The sequence below is a fragment of the Natator depressus genome, chromosome 1, assembly GCF_965152275.1.
Source record: "Natator depressus isolate rNatDep1 chromosome 1, rNatDep2.hap1, whole genome shotgun sequence".
Taxonomy (NCBI): Eukaryota; Metazoa; Chordata; order Testudines; family Cheloniidae; genus Natator; species Natator depressus.
In genome coordinates this window covers 29,432,127-29,453,370 of record NC_134234.1, presented here as the reverse complement: position 1 = coordinate 29,453,370, position 21,244 = coordinate 29,432,127, and the positions used below count along the sequence as shown (strand labels likewise).

The 21,244-nt window shown below is 41.8% G+C and overlaps 1 protein-coding gene across 5 annotated transcripts; it reads left to right on the top strand.

Annotated features, from left to right (window-relative positions):
• Positions 1–2,493: 2,493 nt before the first annotated feature.
• Positions 2,494–20,271, top strand: CCDC82 (coiled-coil domain containing 82). 5 transcript variants are annotated; one of them, XM_074957040.1, is made up of 8 exons: positions 2,494–2,575; positions 4,047–4,602; positions 5,310–5,532; positions 6,411–6,503; positions 9,961–10,085; positions 10,797–10,967; positions 16,225–16,410; positions 18,012–20,271. In XM_074957040.1, the coding sequence occupies exons 2-8, from the start codon at positions 4,054–4,056 to the stop codon at positions 18,075–18,077; spliced, it is 1,413 nt and encodes a 470-aa protein (XP_074813141.1). In that variant the 5' UTR covers positions 2,494–2,575; positions 4,047–4,053; the 3' UTR covers positions 18,078–20,271. The 5 variants fall into 5 exon arrangements, with proteins under 5 accessions (XP_074813141.1, XP_074813157.1, XP_074813149.1 ...); XM_074957056.1 differs by lacking the exon at positions 2,494–2,575 and adding an exon at positions 3,031–3,406; XM_074957048.1 differs by lacking the exon at positions 2,494–2,575 and adding an exon at positions 3,031–3,679.
• The last annotated feature ends 973 nt before the right edge of the window (positions 20,272–21,244 follow it).

The following is a 21,244-nucleotide window of genomic DNA, read 5'->3' as shown; positions in this document are numbered from 1 at the left end:
TAACGATTAGAACAAACTTCTAAGACATGTGACGGATTTTTCCATCTCTTCGCGGTCCGATCAAGACTGGATGCCTTCCTGGAAGATATGCTTTAGTCAAACACAAGTTATTGGGCTCAGTACTGGCGTAACTTGGTGAAATTTAATGTCTTGTAATATACAGATCAGACTAGGCAACCTAAGGGTATATTCTGGCTTAATCACTGTGAATTTATAAATAGTTGAGATATGAAACTGGGTGCAGATCCCCAAAAGCATTGACTTCCATAGAAGTTAGGCTCTTAAAAACCTTTGAGAAGCTGGGTTGTGGTCCTTTTACAAGGCTAATTTTGATCCATCTTGTGACACAAAACGAAATAGTGAAACACAACATAAGGGAAAGCTTCATGATTTCAAATTTTGAGAGTTAAGTATCATTGACAACATGAACTTGTTATGAAAATATTAATAGACCTTACTGCGTGATACAGAAAACATCATATCGCTCTTCTGAAATATCTGTAAAATATGTAATGATTCTTTATATATCTCTTTTATCCACTGATTGCGCTGCACCCCAAAATGTGAAACTGCAGTAGATTTTTACAGTGGCAAGGGCAGTAATAGTCAAATCTTTACTGTTTGAAAAATAAATGCAATTCTGCCAATAAAGACGGGGGGGGGGGGGGGTTGGGCATGACAATGGAGCAGGGGTGTGCAAACTTTTTGGCCCAAGGGCCACAGCAGGGTGAGAAACTGTATGGAGGGCTAGGTAGGGAAGGCTGTACCTCCCCAAACAGCCTGGCCCCCACCCCCTGACTGCCCCCCGACCCATCCAACCCCCCCACTCCTTGTCCCCTGACCGCCCCCTCCCAGGACCCCCCCGCCCTAAACCGTCCCAACCCTATCCAACCCCCCGGCTCCCTGTCCCCTGACTGCCCCCCCAACCCTTATCCACACCCCTGCCCCCTGACAGGCCCCCCCGGGAATCCCTTGCCCTATCCAACCCCCCCGCTCCCTATTCCAACTGCCCCAACCCCTATCCACACCCCCGCCCCTAACTGCCCCCCAGGACCTCACCTCCTATCCAACCCCCCCTGTTCCCCATCCCCTGACCCTTCCCCCCCTCCCCCCCAAGAACCTCCACCCCATCCAACCGCCCCCTGCTCCCTGACTGCCTCCTGGGACTCCCTACCCCTTATCCAACCCCCCGCCACCGCCACCCCCTCCTTACCATGGTGCTCAGAGCAGCAGGAGCTCACAGCCCCGCTGCCCATGCAGCAGGGAAAAAGGGACAGCAGGGGAGGGGCTCGGAGCTAGCCTCCTGAGCCAGGAGCTCAGTGGCTGGGCAGGACGGTCCCGCGGGCCAGATGTGGCCTGCAGGCCGTAGTTTGCCCACCTCTGCAATAGAGAATACTTGTCAACAGCCTACAACATGCCCAAACTACTCTTTAAAATGAAAATAAAATCCTCTATCGATTGAAAAAAAATCCTGTATTCTTTTTGGCATGGGTAACTGAGACATAGGGCTGCATTGCCTTTCCTGTGTGGTGTAAAGTGGATGTAAAACACTCCCAAAAAGCAACAGTAGCATTTACACCCACTTAGCACTGGTATAAATGATGATACACAGTGCAGGGGGATATAGAATCATGCCTACATTGTCAAAATGACTTATCAAAGTCCACAGAGGAAGTCTGTGGTACAGTCAGGGAAAGAACCTCAGGAGGACAGATTTAGGCACAGCCCCCAGTACGACATGTAGCCAGGTCAGGACCCTGGCCTCCAGTGGTCTCTGATGCAGGCAGAAGCATGCCCACTACTTCACCCTTCCACCAAGTGAGGCATATTCTGCCTGCAATTCTCATCATGGTACGTGGGCTGATGTGCATAGAGGGCCAACTCAGGGCGCTGCAGCCCCCTGCCCACTGTCTCCTTTAGGTCACCATGCCTCTTCCAGGCCAGACCTGCACGCCCCCAGGGTCTTTTTCCACTGCCTGGGCCAGTCAAAGCCATGCTGATCCCCTGCCCCCACGGGGACGTGCTGGGAGGCGGTTAGAATGGGGTCATGTGACCCGGCATGCTGCCTGCCTGTGCCAGCAGCCTGTCCCCCAGCTGAAGCCAAGTGGGTGCAAGGTCTAGCCTTGCTCCCAAGCGCTCTCTCCACCCCACCCCGCCCCGCCCCGCCCCGCCCCGCCTTGCCCTGCCCTGCCCTGCCCTGCCCTGCCCGCCCAGTGCCGGTCACAGCCAGGCCAGAAGCCCCCCCCCCCCCCCCAAGAGCCTCTTTCACCCAGCCCAACACCTCGGGACCTTTCTGCCTCAGAGGGGAACAGTTCCCACCCCGGAAGTGACATCATCCTAAACCTCAACCTCCGCCCCAGGCAGCTGGCACAGGCAGCAGGTCACGTGACCCCATGCGACCCGCCTCCCAGCACTTCCGTCAACATAGAGCGGGAGTGAGTGACAGGCGGAACGCGCCAATCAAAGCCTGCGAGGCCGCTGAACTTGAAGGCGGGAGTGTGTGGGTGGTGCGTTGGGGGAGCAACGGCAGCCGGCGCGGGGACTCCTGGGGGGCGCGCGGCCGGAGCCTTTAAATGTCCGTAACCGGGGGTGTCCTGGCTGGGCTGCCGCGAGGGAGGAACCCCTCCCCCTCCCCCACCCCCTCTGGGGGGCACTGCTCCGCGGGGAGCGCTGACGGTTAAACTGCCCGCCAGCGCTGTGCGCGCCGTGGGGCCGGCTGGGCTGTTCGCAGGGCCGGGGCGATGCGCCGCCCCTCCCAGCACATCTAGCCGGCGGCAACTCCCTGCCGCGCCGGCCGGGGCGCGGTATTGGAGGCCGCAGGCCGGGCGGGCCCCGCCGCTGCCTTCCCGCCTTGCTCTCGTCGCCGGGGGAGGGTGTCACGGAAGGCGCAGCCGCCTGTTCTTGGCGTCCGAGCTGCACTTGTCCCCCCGTGACGGCCCTGGGACGGGCAGAGGCGACTGGCCTCGCCTCCGCGCCGCTGCGGCTGGGGCGGGTCCGGCGGCCTGAGCGCTCTCGCCGCGCAGTAGCCGCGGGACGGCCGGAGGGGCGACGGTGCTTCCCGCGGTGTATCGGCCGAGGGGTGGGCTCAGCGCCTCAGCCGGTCAGGCCCCCAGTGCAAAAGCGCTCACCCCAGGGCCCGTGCAGTTCCTTGCAGTCCCCGCATCACAGGGCTCCTCTGCTCCGCTGCCTTCTGCCGTGGCGTGGGTTCTTCAGGACTGAATGGCCCTTGCCCTGTTTCACCCCCAGGCTGGGGTCTGAGGAGCTGGAGAGTTGAGAATTTGAAATAAACTAGCGAAACTCCCAGTCAAAAAGTGACTGTGCTGGGTATAATGCAGGGATATCACCATAAGGTTGTCTGAAAGACTGGTCCTACAGAAGCCAGAGTTTGGACAGCTGCCCTGTGAGAGTAAGGTTTCAGAGAAGCAGCCCTGTTAGTCTGTATCCGCAAAAAGAAAAGGAGGCCTTGTGGCACCTTAGAGACTAACCAATTTATTTGAGCATAAGCTTTCCTGACCTACAGCTCACTTCATCAGATGCAACATAAGAGTAAAGCATTCTAGTGTTTTGGTTACCAAGGAGATGAGACTTTTTGTTATGGATGGATACCTTTCTCTTGTAGTATTTTCCTGTTCCGTTCTTTCTACACACGCCTTTCCTGTGAACATCACTAAGGGGCAGAGTTAAGGTTGATTAAACACCTAATTGTATGTTTAAATGTAAAATTTAAATTAAAACTTTCAGATTATGGGATTTTTTTCTCACTTTTATTTTCTCTGTTTCTAATGCCTGGTGTGTGGGGTGTTTGGCCGGGGCGGGGGGGAGGTGTATAATTTTTGATACCTTACAAAAATGTTATTGTTATGTCTTACCATGAATTTATTGATGTGCACTCTCGGCCCTTTTGTCTGAGAGCTTCTCCAAGCATACCATTAATCATAGGTTTATTAGGTTAATAATGCATACCCTCATACTGTTTTGAATATCTTGGCATCATAGGTACTCTGGTTTTTTTGGTAAATATAGTTTGTTTTTTATTATTACGGTAGCTTTTCAATGGAAACAAAACCAGTTATCAGAAGATATGAAACAAGGAGGAACACAAGAATAGAAGAACCAGCATCCAAATCTCGGGTTGATTGGAGGCGGACTAAAAGAGAGACCATATTGCTTGATAGTGATGAACTCACATCTGCTTCAGAAGACGAACGACTCTCATCTACATCAGAAGATGAAGTGGCTGAAAAACAAGAAACTGTAGTTAAGGGGTATAATCTTTCAGATCATGAGGAGAAAAGCCATGATGACACAGTCGTAGAGGATGTGGAGGATGAATGCATCACTCCAGGAAAGCGTAAGAGGTCGAGCACATCTGTGATGTATGACAGTGACAGGAGTGATGACAGTGACATCCCTGTTAGAAAAGTATTTGCTAAACGTTATTGCATAATGGATGAAGATGAGTGTTCTCAAGAACAGGAACATCATAAAACCGCTACCACAGAAGAAGACTTGACTAATGGGAAGCAGAAGCGGCTAATGAAACTGAAAGAACTCGCAAGACAAAGATCAACCCAGGCATCCAGTAATAGTAAATATTGTGAGGTATGTTTTTACCTCTGAAATTAAATACTTTGTTTTTTCATACATATCACCTCACAGAATTTTAGTCTCAAGATAGGTTGGGAGCTCCCCAAAAGTTGCAAGAGCTTCATCCCCTACACTTTCAAGGGACTCATGTTACAACTATGCAGTAGTACTGTCTCTGATGCCTTCAGTTTTGGTTTGTTTTTCTTTTATTGCCAAGGGCTGAAGATCTCCTTTTGTTTGTTCTCATAGTCAGCCAGAAGACTGTATAGCATTAGAACTCATCTGTCCATCTTCTCCAAATAGTTAAGGATATGTTCCCTTTTTTTTCTCCCCATAATTTTTTCTATTCTTTTAAAATTCCTTTTCTTTAAAAGGACTTGACAGAGACGTTGGAGGGGGCTGCCAAACCTCCTCAATGGAGGAACATGCTACCTAAATGAGGTAGCTTAGACTTCTAGAGCTAAAAAAATTGCTACAGACAGACACAGGACTAGACATCTATATGAATTACATATGAAAGTAAATTTTCTTTTGTTTGGACAATTAAAATCTCCCTTCTTGTTAATTGAACATGCAATAATCAAAGGTCAAAACGTGTGTTTGTGTGGGGGGAGGGGGTATACACAAAATTGCATATTTTACTAAGCAATGCAAATGTTGAAAATTTCATAGGGGAAGTATTGAAATGATAGTTTGTTTTAAGATGTTTTTAATTTACTTAGGATTCTGATGATGATGATGTGGAAATAATAGAAGAATCATCCTATCATTTACCCCTCACACCAACAGAAAGCAGTGACATTGATGATGACGATGATAGTATGAAAGACTTTATAGTTGAGGATGAGGAAGAATGTGCAGAACATGCTGAGGATGAAAACCAACCACAAGGGAAAGAACTGGCTACATCAAAATTCCAATTACTGGAATATTACATTCCACGCTGTAAGGTTAAAATAAGCAACAAGTTGATATGAATACTTTGCTTGTAAATCCATGATTTGGTGTTTGTTAGAACATGTCTATATTAGCTCGAAATAGTATGAAAGTGCGTGATAGCTTGAAAGTAGAAAATTTAAAATTCAAAAATGCTATAGCTTATTGTAGAGGCATTGTAGCTTCCATACACAATCATTTTATTCCTTTATCTTACTGTTTTTATGGTGGGGGTTAGTGGTTGGTAAGGTGCTGTACATGTATTTTTAGTTAGATGTGGGGTAAATTATTCAGCCCCTGACGTTAGGTATCAAATTGCCATTCAGACACGAAACTTCTTGCTTCTTGTGGTTACTAAAACTCTTGCTGCATTCTTCAGAACCAGCCATGTTAACCCTAATGTTCTGGCTGAATTCTGCTGTAGGTAATTGCTATTCTTGGGTAGCTACATGAAGTTCCTCCTGCAGTTTCTCTTGGATACAGTATCCTTTGCTTTCTGTCATTAACTATTCTGTGTTATTGCCATGTGCTGTTCAAGAGAATTTGTGTTACACCGCTGTCTCCAAGGTGTAATCAGCTAGTAGAAGGATATGTATGTATGTATGTAGAGGCTTGTATGGTAAAGTTCTTTGATATTGTTTGGGATGAAAGGCACTGTTGAAATGAAAGATCTTATACAGAAACAGGACTTTGGAAGTTATATTGAACTGAAATTTTGAAAAATTGAATAATTGAAAAATTACTTCTAAAAAATGTATTTATAGTAGTTGAGATTAGGTAGCTCTTCATCAAATTTTGCATGAAACTTGTATGGTCTGTATACAAATTTGTTCCTTGTGAGGCTTTTTTACATTGTTAATTGCTTTATCTGGTTGCATTTTTTCCAGTCTCTCGCTGTGACCATTATGTCCACTTCCAAAGAGTTGTAAAAGCTTTCCTCATCAACACAATTGATGACACTTTTTTGAACTCATTGTATGGTAAGTAACATTACATGGCAGAAAATGTAATGCCTGTGGGGTAAAACATTATGGTATTTATGCATAAGGAAGTCATGTTTGGTAGTTGGTGTGGGTCTGGGCATTAGAATTCCTGGGTCCTGTTCCCAGTTCTGCCACCGACGTGCTTGTGTGCCTTTAGGCAAATCACTTAACCTTTCTCTGCTTCAGTTTACTCCATCTGTGAAGTGCGGAGAATAATCTAAGGGTTTGGCTGTGTAGAGATTTAGGCTTTGTCTACACTATGCACCTTTTAGCGACCTAGTCGTGCTGCTAAAAGGCATGCAGTGCGGCTGCTGTTTGTTGGCGGGAGAGTGCTCCTGCTGACAAAGCGCTGTTCACACCAGCGCTTTTTGTACACAAAACTTGTCTTTCGGGGGTGTGGGTTTTTTTAACCTCTGAATGACAAAAAGTTTTGTTCAGTTGTCAGTGTAGACAAAGCCTCTCGGTGGGATCCACGAAGGGACTTAGCCCTGGTCTACACTACAGAATTACTTGGGTATAACTACGTCACTCGGGGCATGAATAATCCATGTCCCCAAGCAACGTAGTTGTACTGACCTAAGCGCTGGTGTAGACAGTGCTATGTCAGCAGGTGAGCTTCTCCTGCCAGCATAGCTACCACCTTGCACGGAGGTGAGTGAACTAAACCGACAGGAGAGCTCTCCCATTGGCTTAAAGTGTCTTCATTAAAGCATTACAGCGGCACAGCTGCATTGAAGTGTAGATCTGCCCATAGGTACCATGATGCTCAGGTTTACAATGCCTAACTTTTAGGGTCCCACACAAGACTTAAGTTAACCAATATCTGTCTTTCCCCGTTTGTGAATTGCCCTTGCGCTTACGCTGGGAGATAGGTGTCTAGAAGCTTAGAGGGAGGTAGCAGTGCACATGCTCAGAGGGGGAAATATGGGCACCTAGGGAAAACTTAGACACCGATTGAGTTTAGGTTCCAGTAGGATTTGGTGGAGTTTTGTGCATCACAGTGGAGCCAGGGTGTGAAAGTGTGCAACAGGCTAATGCGCTGTACAAAGTTACTGTGTGGACAAACCCTAAAAAGAGTGCTGTAGTGCTTAATTCTTTAAGGTTTGGAAAGTATTTTGAAATCTGGATTAGTTCCTCTCTGTATCAGGGATTTGTCCTTTGATGCAGCTGATATGAGGCTTGATTAATAAGGAATTATATTAAATATGATTAATGCCACTCAGCATCGATTTATGGGAAATAGTTCGTGCCAAACTAACTTGACATCTTTTTTGGATAAGATTACGAGTTTGGTTGGTCAAAGTAATACTGTTTGTAATATACTTCTGTAAGGTGTGTTGACTTGATACTTGACCGCATGACATTTTGATTACAAAGCTAGAACAATATAAAATTAACATGGCACACATTAAATGGATTAAAAACTGCTTCAAAATGTAATTATAAATAGGGAATCATCATCGAGTACATGTACTGTAGGGTCCCGTAGAGGTTGGTTCTTGGCCTTGTGCTATTTAAGATTTGTGTCAATGATCTGGAAGAAAACACAAAATCACTGATCCAGTTTGCGGTTGACACAAAACTGGAGGAGTGGTAAATAACAGAGGACAGATCACTGATACAGAGTAACCTGGATTGCTTGGTAAGCTAGGAGCAAGCAAACAATATGGACTTTAATATGGCTAAATGTGAATTTATATGTCTAGGAACAAAGAATGTAGGATGGAGGAGTCTATCCTGGAAAGTAATTACTCTGAAAAAGACTTGGGGGTTGTGGTGGATAACCAGCTGAATGGGAGCTCCCGGTGCAATGCTGTGACCAAAAGGGCTAATGCAATCCTTGGATGCATAAACAGGAGACTCTTGAGTTAGGAGCAGAGAATTTATTTTATTTCTATATTTGGCACTGGTGCAACTGCTGCTGGAATATTGTGTCCAATTGTGGCATTCACATATCAAGAAGGAAGTTGATAAATTTAAGAGGGTTCAAAGAAGAGCCACAAGAATGATGAAGGGATTAGAAATCATGCCTTACAGCGATGTAGACTCAGGGTAGTAAGTCTCTTTAGTTTAACAAAGAAAAAGTTAAGGGTAACTTGACTACGATCTGCCTGAGGAACACATTTAATAATTGGCTCTTCAATTTAGTAGAGAAAGGTATAACATGATCAAATGAAGACTGCAATTAAGATGCAAATTTTTAACTGAGAGTAATTAACCATTGGAACAGTTTACATCACTGGCCACTTTTAAATCAAAATGGGATGTTTTTGTAAAAGATATGCTCAAGGAATTACTTTGGGGAAGGTCTGTGGCCTGTGCTATACAGGAGGTCAAACTGGATGATCACAGTGGTCCCTTTTGGCTTTGGAATATATGAATCTTTGAATTACTCTATATTTGTCACGTGCAACATCTTCCAAAGAGGACTTACAAGTAAATATATTAATTAGTTTGAGTTAAAAATATTTTTTAAATGACCCATTTTAGCACAGTGTCACACTTTGTCCTGAACTATCTTAATAATTGACTAACAGGCACTATTTCTTCAAACTTTCCACATAGTTAAAAATTACTGAAATTTTGCACATGTGCTATGTTTGAGGAAATTAGTTGTAATTAAGATAATTAGGTATAACAATCAGTAAAGATATGATTATATAGACCAGTGGTATCCAACTTTAATTTGTTCTGTGATGTTATCATTGAGCAAGAGAATTGGGTGGGGGGGGAAACCTATGTGTTTTAAAAATCCATTGTAATTTAATCTGTGACCACAGATAGAATAATGATTAGTGCATTTTAGTATGATATCGCTAAGAATGGAAAGTTGAGATTGTTTATATGCTTAATGTATTTGAACTTCTTTATGTAATATTTTGATTTCCTTAGTTTGTAATAAATGTTTTAGGTTTAATTACAATACTGTAATGTTACTATCATGTACTCCAAACCCTAACTCCCTCTTCACATAGCTTTTTGTCTAGGAATTAACTTAAAGGGTCTGTATAAATATAGTTCATTAAGCAATTACATTACAAACGTTGTAGGGAAAAGGACAGGAGCATCTGTTTTTTCAGACTTTTGATAAGTGTGAGTGGTTATATTTTGAGATTAACTGTTCTCAGATTGTGATCTTTGATTGGGCAGTTATTCATATTTTGAGTTTTTATTTCTATTCTACTTTTTATTATTGTGCAGCACCTGCTGTGGACAGGTGTCTTTATGCATATACCAAAGTTAATTTAAATGATTTGTGTAGCTTTCATGGACAACAGATTTTATTGTAAATATCCCTAATAATCATTGAGGTTACTGTTCTTCAATCAGTAAATAATTATATGGATGCTTTTCAGTGTGTAGACTCATCTCCCTGAAGATTTCGTGGCTGGAAGAAACACATACGTTCACTGAACATCATATATTGTATTATAGTGACTCTTTCTTTGAACAGATGGAACAAGGCAAAAGAGATATGCACAAGAAATTCTAACCTCACTCCATTATTTGGATGATCGCTTTATTCAACCTCGTCTTGAAAACTTAATCTCTAGAAGTCGCTGGAAAGAACGATATAAGGTATAGCTTCTGTCTTGGTCAATAAAGTGGCTCCAGGTGTCAAAAAAAAAAAAAAAAATGTTCATACACTCTACTCCTAACTGAAAATACAAATCCTAATAACTATTTGTCTTTCCATATTTTGGGGCATGATCTTCCCCTTAGTATTCGGGCATTTCTGTACACTTTAAACTGTTGTGATTCTCGCACATGTGTCCAGTAGCTAGTTGCACAAACTACATGATAATACACATCTGAATGTTGAGGGGTAGTGTGTAAATACATCATGGCTACTTCCCTGTATTTCTAGCTAGATTCTGCCCTGAAAGATGTATTAACACTTGTCCCACTGACTTTGGTAGATGCCCCACACATGCACTTCAAAGAGCATCCTTTGACAGTTGGTTGTACTGTCACAATAAATTTTTGTAGATTTCTTTTAAAGAAACACACCAGTACAAAAACATTATATCTTCCAAGAAATTCAAAATATAGTTCATACAACTTGGAATATGAAATCAGTGTGAAATAATTCAGTCTCATGCATGTGAATGAGGAGAATAATCGAAATAGGATCAAATAAAATGAAATAAATGGAAATATGAAATGGGGTTGATTAGTGCCGCAAAGACAACTGGAGATGAGAGTACTCAGCAGCTCACGTAGTCAAGAGTTTTTGCCTTGGTTTAGGGGATAGCCTGTTGAAGAGTTTTATGTAATATATCTTTGTAGGAGCGAGTGGATTGTTACCCTGACGTCCGCATAGTAATGAAGACTCCAATAAATAGATCCTGTCAAGCTTGTGAACTGCATCGGTACTGTAAATTTGCCGTGGTGTTGTCCGGAAAGCTGTACAACTATAGAACATTGGAAACAGATGACTTTATGTTGCATGACAAACAGGTAATTTTTTTTTAAGTTCTTCTGTGTTCTTGGTTGGTGCTTTGTACGTTTCAGATGGTGAAACACTGAGATGATCCCATCATCATAACTAATCGCCCAGGGTGGTGTGCACGGGGTTGGTTTTTTGTTTTTTTTTGTTTTTTTTAAGTTGCCCTGAATTCAGATGTCTGAATCTTTATTCACCATCAGTCTTCACATTACTGGAGCTACAACCTTGGAAGAACCTTGGGTAGAGGGAAGCAAGTAATTATTGATTAACCAGTGCCTGGTGAAAATACTATACATTTCCACCATAAAATGGAAAATTAATATTAAATTTCATGCATGATCTCAGGTTTATGTATACCTTCTTCTATGAAGTCTACTCCAAAAATACTGTTCTACAGAAAATCAATATTTCTTTTATAAGCATAGTTAGTAATTTCTCTTAGATTACCTGAATCTGATTTTATAGGGAACTTCTTGAATTTTATTAATCCATAGCTTTCACAGTTTCTTGAACAAATTTTCAACACTATTTTAGCATCATTTGTAAATTCCAAAACTTGATACTTTTCATCTAAAATTCATATTTGAAATCACTTATCCTAAAGCTCTAGACACTTGCATAGATATTTAAAAATAAAGAAATTAATCCTGTTCAGCTAGTTAACCTATCCAGACTTACTCCAATCCACAAAATTTAAATCAAATAACCAGTTAGACCATAACTTGCAGCTCACTGAAAACCTGGGAAAATAGATGAGCCTTGTAGTGTGTCTGGCAATTAACAGATTTGGGCTATTCTATACCAGGGTGATGGGAGCATATCCCTAAATCTAGTTTTCCTCTTTTGCTTTATCTGTCACAGGACAGCAGTAAATCCTAATGACCTGTGAGGACAAAGTCAGTGTAGTGTGTGTTACGATCCAATCGTAAATCTTGTATTGCTGCCTTAGGGAAGCACATGGGTCTCCAAGGGCAGATATCAAAACCCCCACCTAAACTCAAGGAGGTAATGAATTATCCAGGACAAGGATGTAATCTCCACTCCTTGTTTAAGATCAGAAAAATGTCAGTAAAAAGTGAAATGTTTCCAGGGTTAACTGCACTTCTGCCCCCTTTGTCATCTGCTCAAGGGTTCCTCTTTATGTCTTGGGACTCCAGCCATCACTCCTCAGTGGGTGATACCCCTTTAGGTCTGGGCCTCAAAACCAGGGACTTAGGCTTTCAGTCCTCCTGCAGTTCACTGTGATTGTCCCAGCACATCTGAGCTGAATCCAGCACCTGCAGTTCACGCTCTCAATGACCAGCCAGCTATCACAGACACAGTATGCTTATTTTTAGGACAAAAGCATTACAGAGTTATCATACCAAAAAAAATAAACAGTCTATATGCATAATAAGCTTACAAGGTGTTACCCATCTTCCACATGGAAACCGTAGTAAGTTTCCAGTGCTTCAAACCCATTCAGCAGGGTTTTCCCCCCCTTGGTTACAATTACATGTCAGTTTGAGGGATACTCAGCCAGTTCAGGCTGACCCTTTGTATCCAAACTCTGTCTCCTGGGCCTGTTGAGCCAAGTCTTAGTCAATATATGCAATTCGTTTGTTCTTCTCTGGAGTTGTTTACCTATCATGGGATCTTTAATAATCACCTGCTACTGACTTTAGTTCCTGGATGAAGCTCGGTAACCCTTCCCCATATAGCTAGAATACAATCCCTAGCTCACAAAGATACGGAGACAAAACTTGGACTAATCCCTGGACCCACAGCATATGGCACATTTCAGTAGAATAATCTTTTGAAGTTTCCACACTTCCCAGGTCCTGCATGTGTTACCAAACAGAATCTTCTTTGTTGGGGCACCTCTTGGATGGCCTGTTATCCCACTTAAGAGCACAGGCCATTTTAAAACTTGGAACAGAGATACAATGTCATACTGAATTTATAGAGTTACTTTCATTACAGTTCATCTTTTCAGTTTGGGTTGGACTATTCAATATCAAAAAACTGGAGCTTAGTTTTTCTTTTCTTTTTTTAACACGTAACCATCATAGTGTACCCTGACCTGCAAAAATGCATCTTTTGGGGGAATGAGGACGAAGTACAGTCTAGTTCAGAAGCCACGAAACAAACCAGGGAATGTTACATTACCCTAGATTTGCCCCATTTTGCTACTGTAAACAGCAGCGGCTCCTTGGAAGCTGCCCACACTACCTCCTTACTCCTGTGGTGATCCATAATCCAGTCAGTATTGGGTGCTGCTCACTAGTACAGTGCTGGAGGTTTATCTGCAGCCTGTTGACCCAAATGTCCCGTCTTTGCTCTCGTGGCACTTAACTCAACTGCAAGAGGACAGTGTAATGCTAAACTGGCACTTCAGGAAAATAACTGAGTGAAGGAAAAGTCAGTGCAGCCTCAGTGGATCAGAATGAATGGTATTATGTAATTTGGGCTTTTTTAAAAACTATAGAAAAGCACCAGAGAGAGAGAGAGGATGAAAACTTCACTTCGGCCCTTTCTTCTGCACCTCAGCACACCTCCTTTTAGTTGTAACAAGTACAGGGGGTTTTTTTCCCTCTGATCTCTGGATTTTTTTCTCTTCATACCTACTGGGTGTGGTTGCTATTTTACTTAGGTTTCCAGTGACTGTTTTTGTGCATAGCCTTTTTCTTTCCTATCCTCTCCTTGGTTAGGCCAAGATGTCGCATGTAGTTCAGCATTATAGATATCAGTCCTTTGCTTTGCTGCCATGTGCCCTATTATCTGGACCATGTCTTCTGCTTGCCAACGTGGTAGTAACATTGTTTATATTAAGAGTAAACATAACAGTTGTGGTGTGCCTTTTCCTCATTCTTCTCTTTTGTGGTCAAGTCACTCTGTGCATTCCACATCAGCAGGCATAACAAGTTTGGCTAGTAGAGCCACCTAACACAGACAAATTAAGCATTAGGAAAAAGTCAGTGAGATATCTGAAATTAACATTAGAATGAATGCAATATATAGACTTTTTCCAAGGCTGAGTTCTAAAGAAGCTTTTGGTAACTTTAACAAAATCTTTCTTGCTTAAAAAAAGTGAAATGTTTTCAGATATAAAGTGTAGACCAGGGGTAGGCAACCTATGGCACGCATGCCAAAGGCGGCACGCGAGCTGATTTTCAGTGGCACTCGCACTGCCAGGGTCCCGGCCCCACTTAGCCCATTGCTGGCGCTGGGTCCTGGCCACCGGTCCGGGGGGCTCTGCTGCCGCCCTGGGGTCCTGGCCACCGGCCCGGGAATCTGCAGCCGACCCCAGCTGTGGCCCACTGGCCCCAGCCTGGGGTAGTGAGGGGTGCAGACAGGGGCAAGAGGGGGCACAGCTCAGCACCCCCACCTTAAAAATTGTTCCAGCACCACTGTACTGGGATATTTTTAAGTCCTGATTTGCTGCTTACATCACTATCACGCCACGTGGAACAGCGCATTGCATTTGACGTTGAGATTAGACTGTACATGCAAGAACTGGAATCAGAATTTTCTGACAGATTTCAAGATTTCCAGCGATTTGGTCCAATGCTTTCTTTTCTAATTAAACCTGAAAAGTTCAACAAAAGCTATTGGGATTTGTCTATATTTCAGTGGAGGGGTGTTGAAGATTTCAAAATGTAGCTCATTCAGTTAAAAAGCTCAGAATTGTGGGCATCAAAGTTTGGAGCTCTGCAGAGTTCACTTGAAGCTACCGAGAGAGATCATGGGGCCTCTATTCTGATCTGCTGGATGTCCCGGCTAGTGAAATTTAACTGTTTGAAGAAAATTGCGTTTGCAATGCTTTCAGCATTTGTATCCACATACCTGTGAAGAGGTATTTTCACACATGAAATCTGTCATATGTCCCTCTCAGAGCCGGTTAACAACTAATCACTCAGAAGCCTGTGTGCATCTTAAAGTATCCAAAGACATGCCAGACATTGGAAAACTCAGCAAGGAAAAGCAAGGGCAAGGATCACACTACACTGATAAGATCTGCATTTTAATTTAATTTTAAATGAAGCTTCTGAAACATTTTAAAAACCTTATTTACTTTACGTACAACAATAGTTTAGTTATATATTATCGACTTCTAGAAAGAGACCTTCTAAAAACGTTAATGTATTACTGGCACACGAAACCTTAAATTAGAGTGAATAAATGAAGAGTTGGCACACCACTTCTGAAAGGTTGCTGATCCCTGGTGTAGACTGTAATATTAAAATTGTACCATATTGGGAAAACTTCAAGGTAAAATGAAAAAATTAAAGGATTTTGAATTAGTTAATACAAAAATATGCTGAATTCAGCAAGGTGGATAGAGAATACAGGGACATTCAATACACATTCTCAACTGCCCCTAAATATCCATAATCCAGCTCTTGATTGTTGGGCATTCTGGGATGGTACAGCAAGTGAAGATGGATTACCCAGGTTTCCAGTGATTTTTACAGCATTCTTTGAGGCATAAAGGTTGAAGCCATCAAATGCAACACCTATATCTGTGCATCACAGAGGCTTCCCAGATATAAAATAGTGATGAGTGTGGAATACAAGGGTTCAGGTTCCCACAGTGCTGCTAACTTAGTCTCCATACATGCACTGCACAATTTGTGGTTACGTTTAAAACCAGTATTTTGTCAAACTGTTCTATGGGCTTTAGCAAGAGGAAGAAGTTAACATGCATGTATGGATTTGGTGCATCTCTGGCGATTTTTTTTTTTATTTCCGAATGTCCAAAATGGTTGTGCATTCTTAGTGTGACTCTGATATAGCTTTTGATTTTTAGGCTTTTGAGCTTTTATTCTTAATAAATCCAGACTTTATTTCATACAATTTAATATGAATGTTGAAATGGCTACATCTTATGACTCCAGTAGGTAGTAAGTATAAACCAGAAAGGATTTAATCAGTTTTCCTCCAAACATCAGTGTAAGCATTGCAGGGGATTTTGTAACAGAGTTGCTTAGGTGGATTCACTGGCAGCATTTCACTTTTCCTGCACAGCTGTGAATGGTGGTTCTTGAGGAACAGGGGCAGATGGAACTGCAGTTGCACTGAATCACCAGTCATTGCCCCTGTAGGGTTGGGGTGCAAAGAATGTGGGGGCTACATTGCTTATAAAATAGTCAATCATATAGTATCAAAGGCTGTTTAGTTCATTATTTCAAAATACTAAACTGATTTAGCCATGCATTGCATTGTCGAGGTGATCATTGCTTCACGTTAATTTATCTTAGATAACCAAGTTTGTTCACTTTTATATAGGTTTTGAAGGTTGGCAGCGTGTGTGCAAATCGTACAAGGGTTTATCATAATCTGAAACATTTTAAATACAAGTTGTATCAGCGCTGCTGCTCGGTTACAGAGGTGGAGGGCATTCAGGATGAGCCAGTCAAAGACACAGTCGACAGGCTTTTCAGTCAATTGGAAGAGAGTGGCTGGATTCAGGAGGTATGATGGAATCTGTCATTGAGTTAATTCCTTTGTATCAAAGGGGGTGGTGACAGCAATGCTAAATAAAATGTTCGTGCTTTAACTAAGCAATAAGTTGTAAGAAGTAGTGCCAGGTTTCAGAGTAACAGCCGTGTTAGTCTGTATTCGCAAAAAGAAAAGGAGTACTTGTGGCACCTTAGAGACTAACCAATTTATTTGAGCATAAGCTTTCGTGAGCTACAGCTCACTTCATCGGATGCATACTGTGGAAACTGCAGAAGGCATATACACAGAGACCATGAAACAATACCTCCTCCCACCCCACTCTCCTGCTGGTAATAGCTTATCTAAAGTGATCACTCTCCTGACTGTAGTTCATTCAAGATGGTAAAAAGTAGACATCAGCCATGCAAGACTTGTAATAACTTCCCATAAAGTGCAGTTCTGCTCTGAAAAGTGACTCAAAAATAGTACCTACTTACAGAACAAAGCTGTTCCCTGCAAATAATCAGTCTTATTTTAGTCACAAAAGTAAGCGAGTACCTTACTGATTTTTTTTTTTTTTTTTTTTTTTTTTTTTTTTTTACTCTTTTTAGCACTGCTGGACAGGTAAGATGAGGGAACTGGATTCTGTTCCACAGCACCAGCAAAATAATTTATTTGGTTCCAATTATAGTTAAAGATTCTCAGTTTGCACAAGTGTAATTCAAAGCATGATATGAAGGAAACAGCGTTACACAAATGTAACTGAGAATGTTAAGTTCTACAGGCCAAATTCCAGTGACAATATGTGAGTTTGACTATTGGGGAAAGGCCCAGTAACTTGACCGAAAGGAGGGAAATCCTTAAACTAAAGGGGGGGAGTGTAAATCGGAGACAAAGGAGGGATTTGCTTGGGCCATTTAAAATACTTCCAGCTTATATACTAGTCTATCAGACTTTCATCTGCTGGATTTCAGATTCAAACTTCCAAGCAAATTCTTCTTTTGGCCATTTATTCTCCTCCATTTAAAAATGTGACTTTCAGGCCACCTCTCTTGGAATGGACCCATTTTTGCTTGTCTGTAAATGGACAACTTCCAATAGAAATAGGGCCCTTTTTAAAATGAGTTTTTAAAGCATGAATATTTTTGGCAAAATGAGCCCATATTAATGTCCTAACAAAATGCATAATGTAACATTATTAATAACAAAATAATAAATACAAGAATAAAAATATATTAATATGTATGTACTGCTGCAGTAGTCGGTCCATGTGCTACATGTTACAATACTGGGGTCTTAGTTAAAAGTGTGTTTTAAAAAAAAAAAAAAAAAAAAGTTGAGTAAGTGGTGCAAGTACACCTAGATGGTGAAATATATTTCATGGGTAAGCCTCCAGTGTTTCTGTATCAGGATCAGTTTTTCTTAATTATTTCGATTTCTTAAAGCTTCATGAAACACTATAGGACAAATTACCTGAGTAGAGCCAGGCTTACCAAATAGGCTTTGGTTCTCTCTGCTTCTGAATCAGTACTGCTGCTTTTGTTTATGCATTAAGCTTGGCACAACAAGCAATGTATTTACTTCATTCAGTTGCTGTATTTGATGAATTGACATAGCTTTTATTTTATATGCAGAGATATGATCATCTGGAAGAATATATGAATGATGCAGATTACTTCCAAGAAGAGAGAATGGACTGAGTGGTCATGCATCTCTTTGAAAGAAGCTTTATAAAAATCTCTAATTAGCTATGATATCCACCTGTCCACAAAAAAAATCTCCAAATGCTTTTCAGGATGTTTTCTTACGCTGCATTGTATTTAAGTCTGTAGCTGTGCCTGTAAATTGCCAAATATATGAAAAGAAAAAACAGCATATTCTTTTATACCCCTTAATTTTAAATGTAAAAATAGTGATTTAAAGATGTTTTATGAAGTAAACAACTTCTGTTATGCATAGGTCACTTGAACTTTCCTTTGTGGTTAAAAAGACTAGCATCCAAGTCCCTGTGTATTCATGAAATAATACTTCTGTGTATTGATGCCCAGCTCCATGGCAGAGTACTTGAGATGGTAAGCCCCAATTAACCCTTTTTGGGGTAGGAATACTTTAATAGAAAGTATAAATTGTGTCCCATCACATCCCTGTAAACTTGAAATATGAGCAGTAACAAGTTAGCATGGTTATAGTGAGGATGAAACGTAACTAGACACATTCATTGTTAATCCAGTGTCAAAACCACCTTCACTTCCCATCTCTGGAGACCTAGAATACGCAATTTGCATCTAGCCATAGCAGCTGATGTGAAAGTGGCTATATGTAGTATAGACGGCACAATAGCTACTGCCATGTACAGAAAGATAGGTGGATAATTCCTGTAAAACTAACTAATAACAGTAATCGCCTGGCTGACAGGTGGGAAGGTGTGCAAAACCTTGTTTGTATTATGTCTACTAGCGTGTGTGGTGGGGTGTAGTACCTCTCTGGGACATGTAAAACCCTAACCCAACTTTCTCTCTTCTGGCTCTTCAGAGATATAAGAAGAGTTAGGTGATGTGGTGCACATTAACCCCTTGGCCCACTTGCTGCACATAAAAGAAAGCAGGCAGTGGCAGTGCAAAGAGACTAGTGACTAGAGGAAAGGTAAATGCTACTCTTTTTTGATTGAGTTGTGGAAGAGGATAATTACTTCAAACTGTTCTTACCTCCTGGGAAAGTAAAGGACATTTTTTGTTGTTGAGCCATTTGTTTATACCCTATGCAGGAACAGATATTAAAGTGAATGTTGTTCTTGGGGTGTAGTCTGATCATACCTATGAAGAGAACCTACACTCTAACAGTGCTATATATTCGGTATTATAATACTGCTGTAGTCATACATGCTTGTCTCCCTGGGAATGGTGGTTTTATGGCTGAGCATGTTGCAAGGATGGTCTGAGGTTAAAATTATTTTTTGTAACTCAACACTGTAAAATTAATCCATATTTAAGTACGTGATCTACTCACAGGCAGTATCCCAGCATTGATACATTTCAATTACAGAGGTCCCAGTGTATCTTCATGCCACTAACTGCATATTGTCAGAATAAAATATGTATGCCAAATATGTCGCTACAGTAATCACCCTCCAGAATACCTCTGGTAGATACCCAATTGCCCTGCTTTCCCATGCTAGCACTTATATATGATCCCATAAGGTGTTTGGCAAATGTATGAGTTAACTATGCTTTCTGCAGTGATGACTTGCTTCCCTCCCCCCTTTTTTTCATTGCTGTTTGGGGCCTGATGCAAAGCCTGTCAGAGTCAAGGGACAGACACCTATATTCTTCAGTGGATTTTGGATCAGGCTCTTGAGGAAAATCCTACTAGACTTGGCCCTGATCACATCACTTTTTAGGAAGACCAGGCCTCTTGTACAGTGCACCAGAAGAACAAGCTGTGTGCCATGTTACACACAACCTTGTCAAATGCACACCATGCACCAGTTATGATTGTGCCCTAGGTTTTCATAGTTAACACTTGAGGGTGAAATTATTACACAGTACCACTTTGTTACATACTACTTTTCCTTCCGTGCAACTTTTTTTTGTTGACATTTCTAATAGGCTTCATCTTCGCAGATGAATACAGTTCTGCTACAAGATGTCTGTATGTTTAACCTCCTTTGCAAAAGTGGGCGATGACACTGATTTTTCCACCCCATATTTTGTTAGCAGTCAAGAGGTTTTCTGTATCTCTCTAACATTTACCATGCTTAAGTTTACACTGTTCATGTATAAAAGCCTTGAGCACATCATTGTTAAGAACAACAACTGTGGAAAGTGGCTTTGAAACACATGTAGTTTTGTACTGCGTAATGGAAGATATCTCCTGCCACCTAGTCAGTTAAACTACACTGACAAAATAGGGGATGCATTTTAATAAAAATGAATGTGCTTTGTACCTTTTTCACAATTTTTCTCATTCATACAAGAAAGAATTATTAATAACCAGTATTTAATGTAGAGTAAGTGAAGATTCCTCTTTTAGGTATGTGCCTACTCCTGTGTTGGCTAGAAACCATATACTACATTTAATGTCTACTTTGTACTATTTTTTAACATACTTCATATTTTCCCCATCCAATATAAAAAGGGGTTAATTTAAAAAAATAGTTTCTTTAGTCCATAATAGAAAAAATATTCACCTCACTGTAGAGGAAGTACAGGAACAAATTGATTATCATTCTGGCAAGAAATCCATCACAGCAAGGAAAGACCGAAAATGTACTTGCACTGGGGAACCTGCTGCAAGAAGACAGATCAGGAGGCAAAACTGAGACATCTGAATGTAATTACACTTTTTACTGGCTTGTGTGGATTGCACTAGCTTAGGCACATCCCCGTTTACTGACTTGCACATTCCAGCTCTTGTGCATCACTTCTGAATTTGGCCCTTTCAGTCTTCCCCCCCATATGAGCAAAACAAGGAGCAGGGCAAGGCATTCGGGTGAGGGCAGACCAGTAGCTGCAGTGACATTAGCCATTACTTGTTACATGTGCACAGAGTAGTGGCACGTACTTTGCAACAGAACACTGTTTAAGCAGTTGTGGGGGGTTGAGAGGGCTTTCCCTGATTTCCAAAAAGCCTGGCCTTAATTCCTAGGACTTAGACCAGGATATCCTTGTCAAAGGTAAGACAATGCAATTAAGGCTGTGGATGGGTTTGTCCGGTAACGTGGTATCTGGAAAGGAAGAAGCTGGTGGGAATTGTGGCCAAAGAGATATTTCAGAACCCTACATGCATTCGCTCCAAAGGGTTACATGGGGACTAGTAGTGCAGCATTGCCACATAGAATAAACAGCTCCTTCCCAGCTCTGCTTCTGTG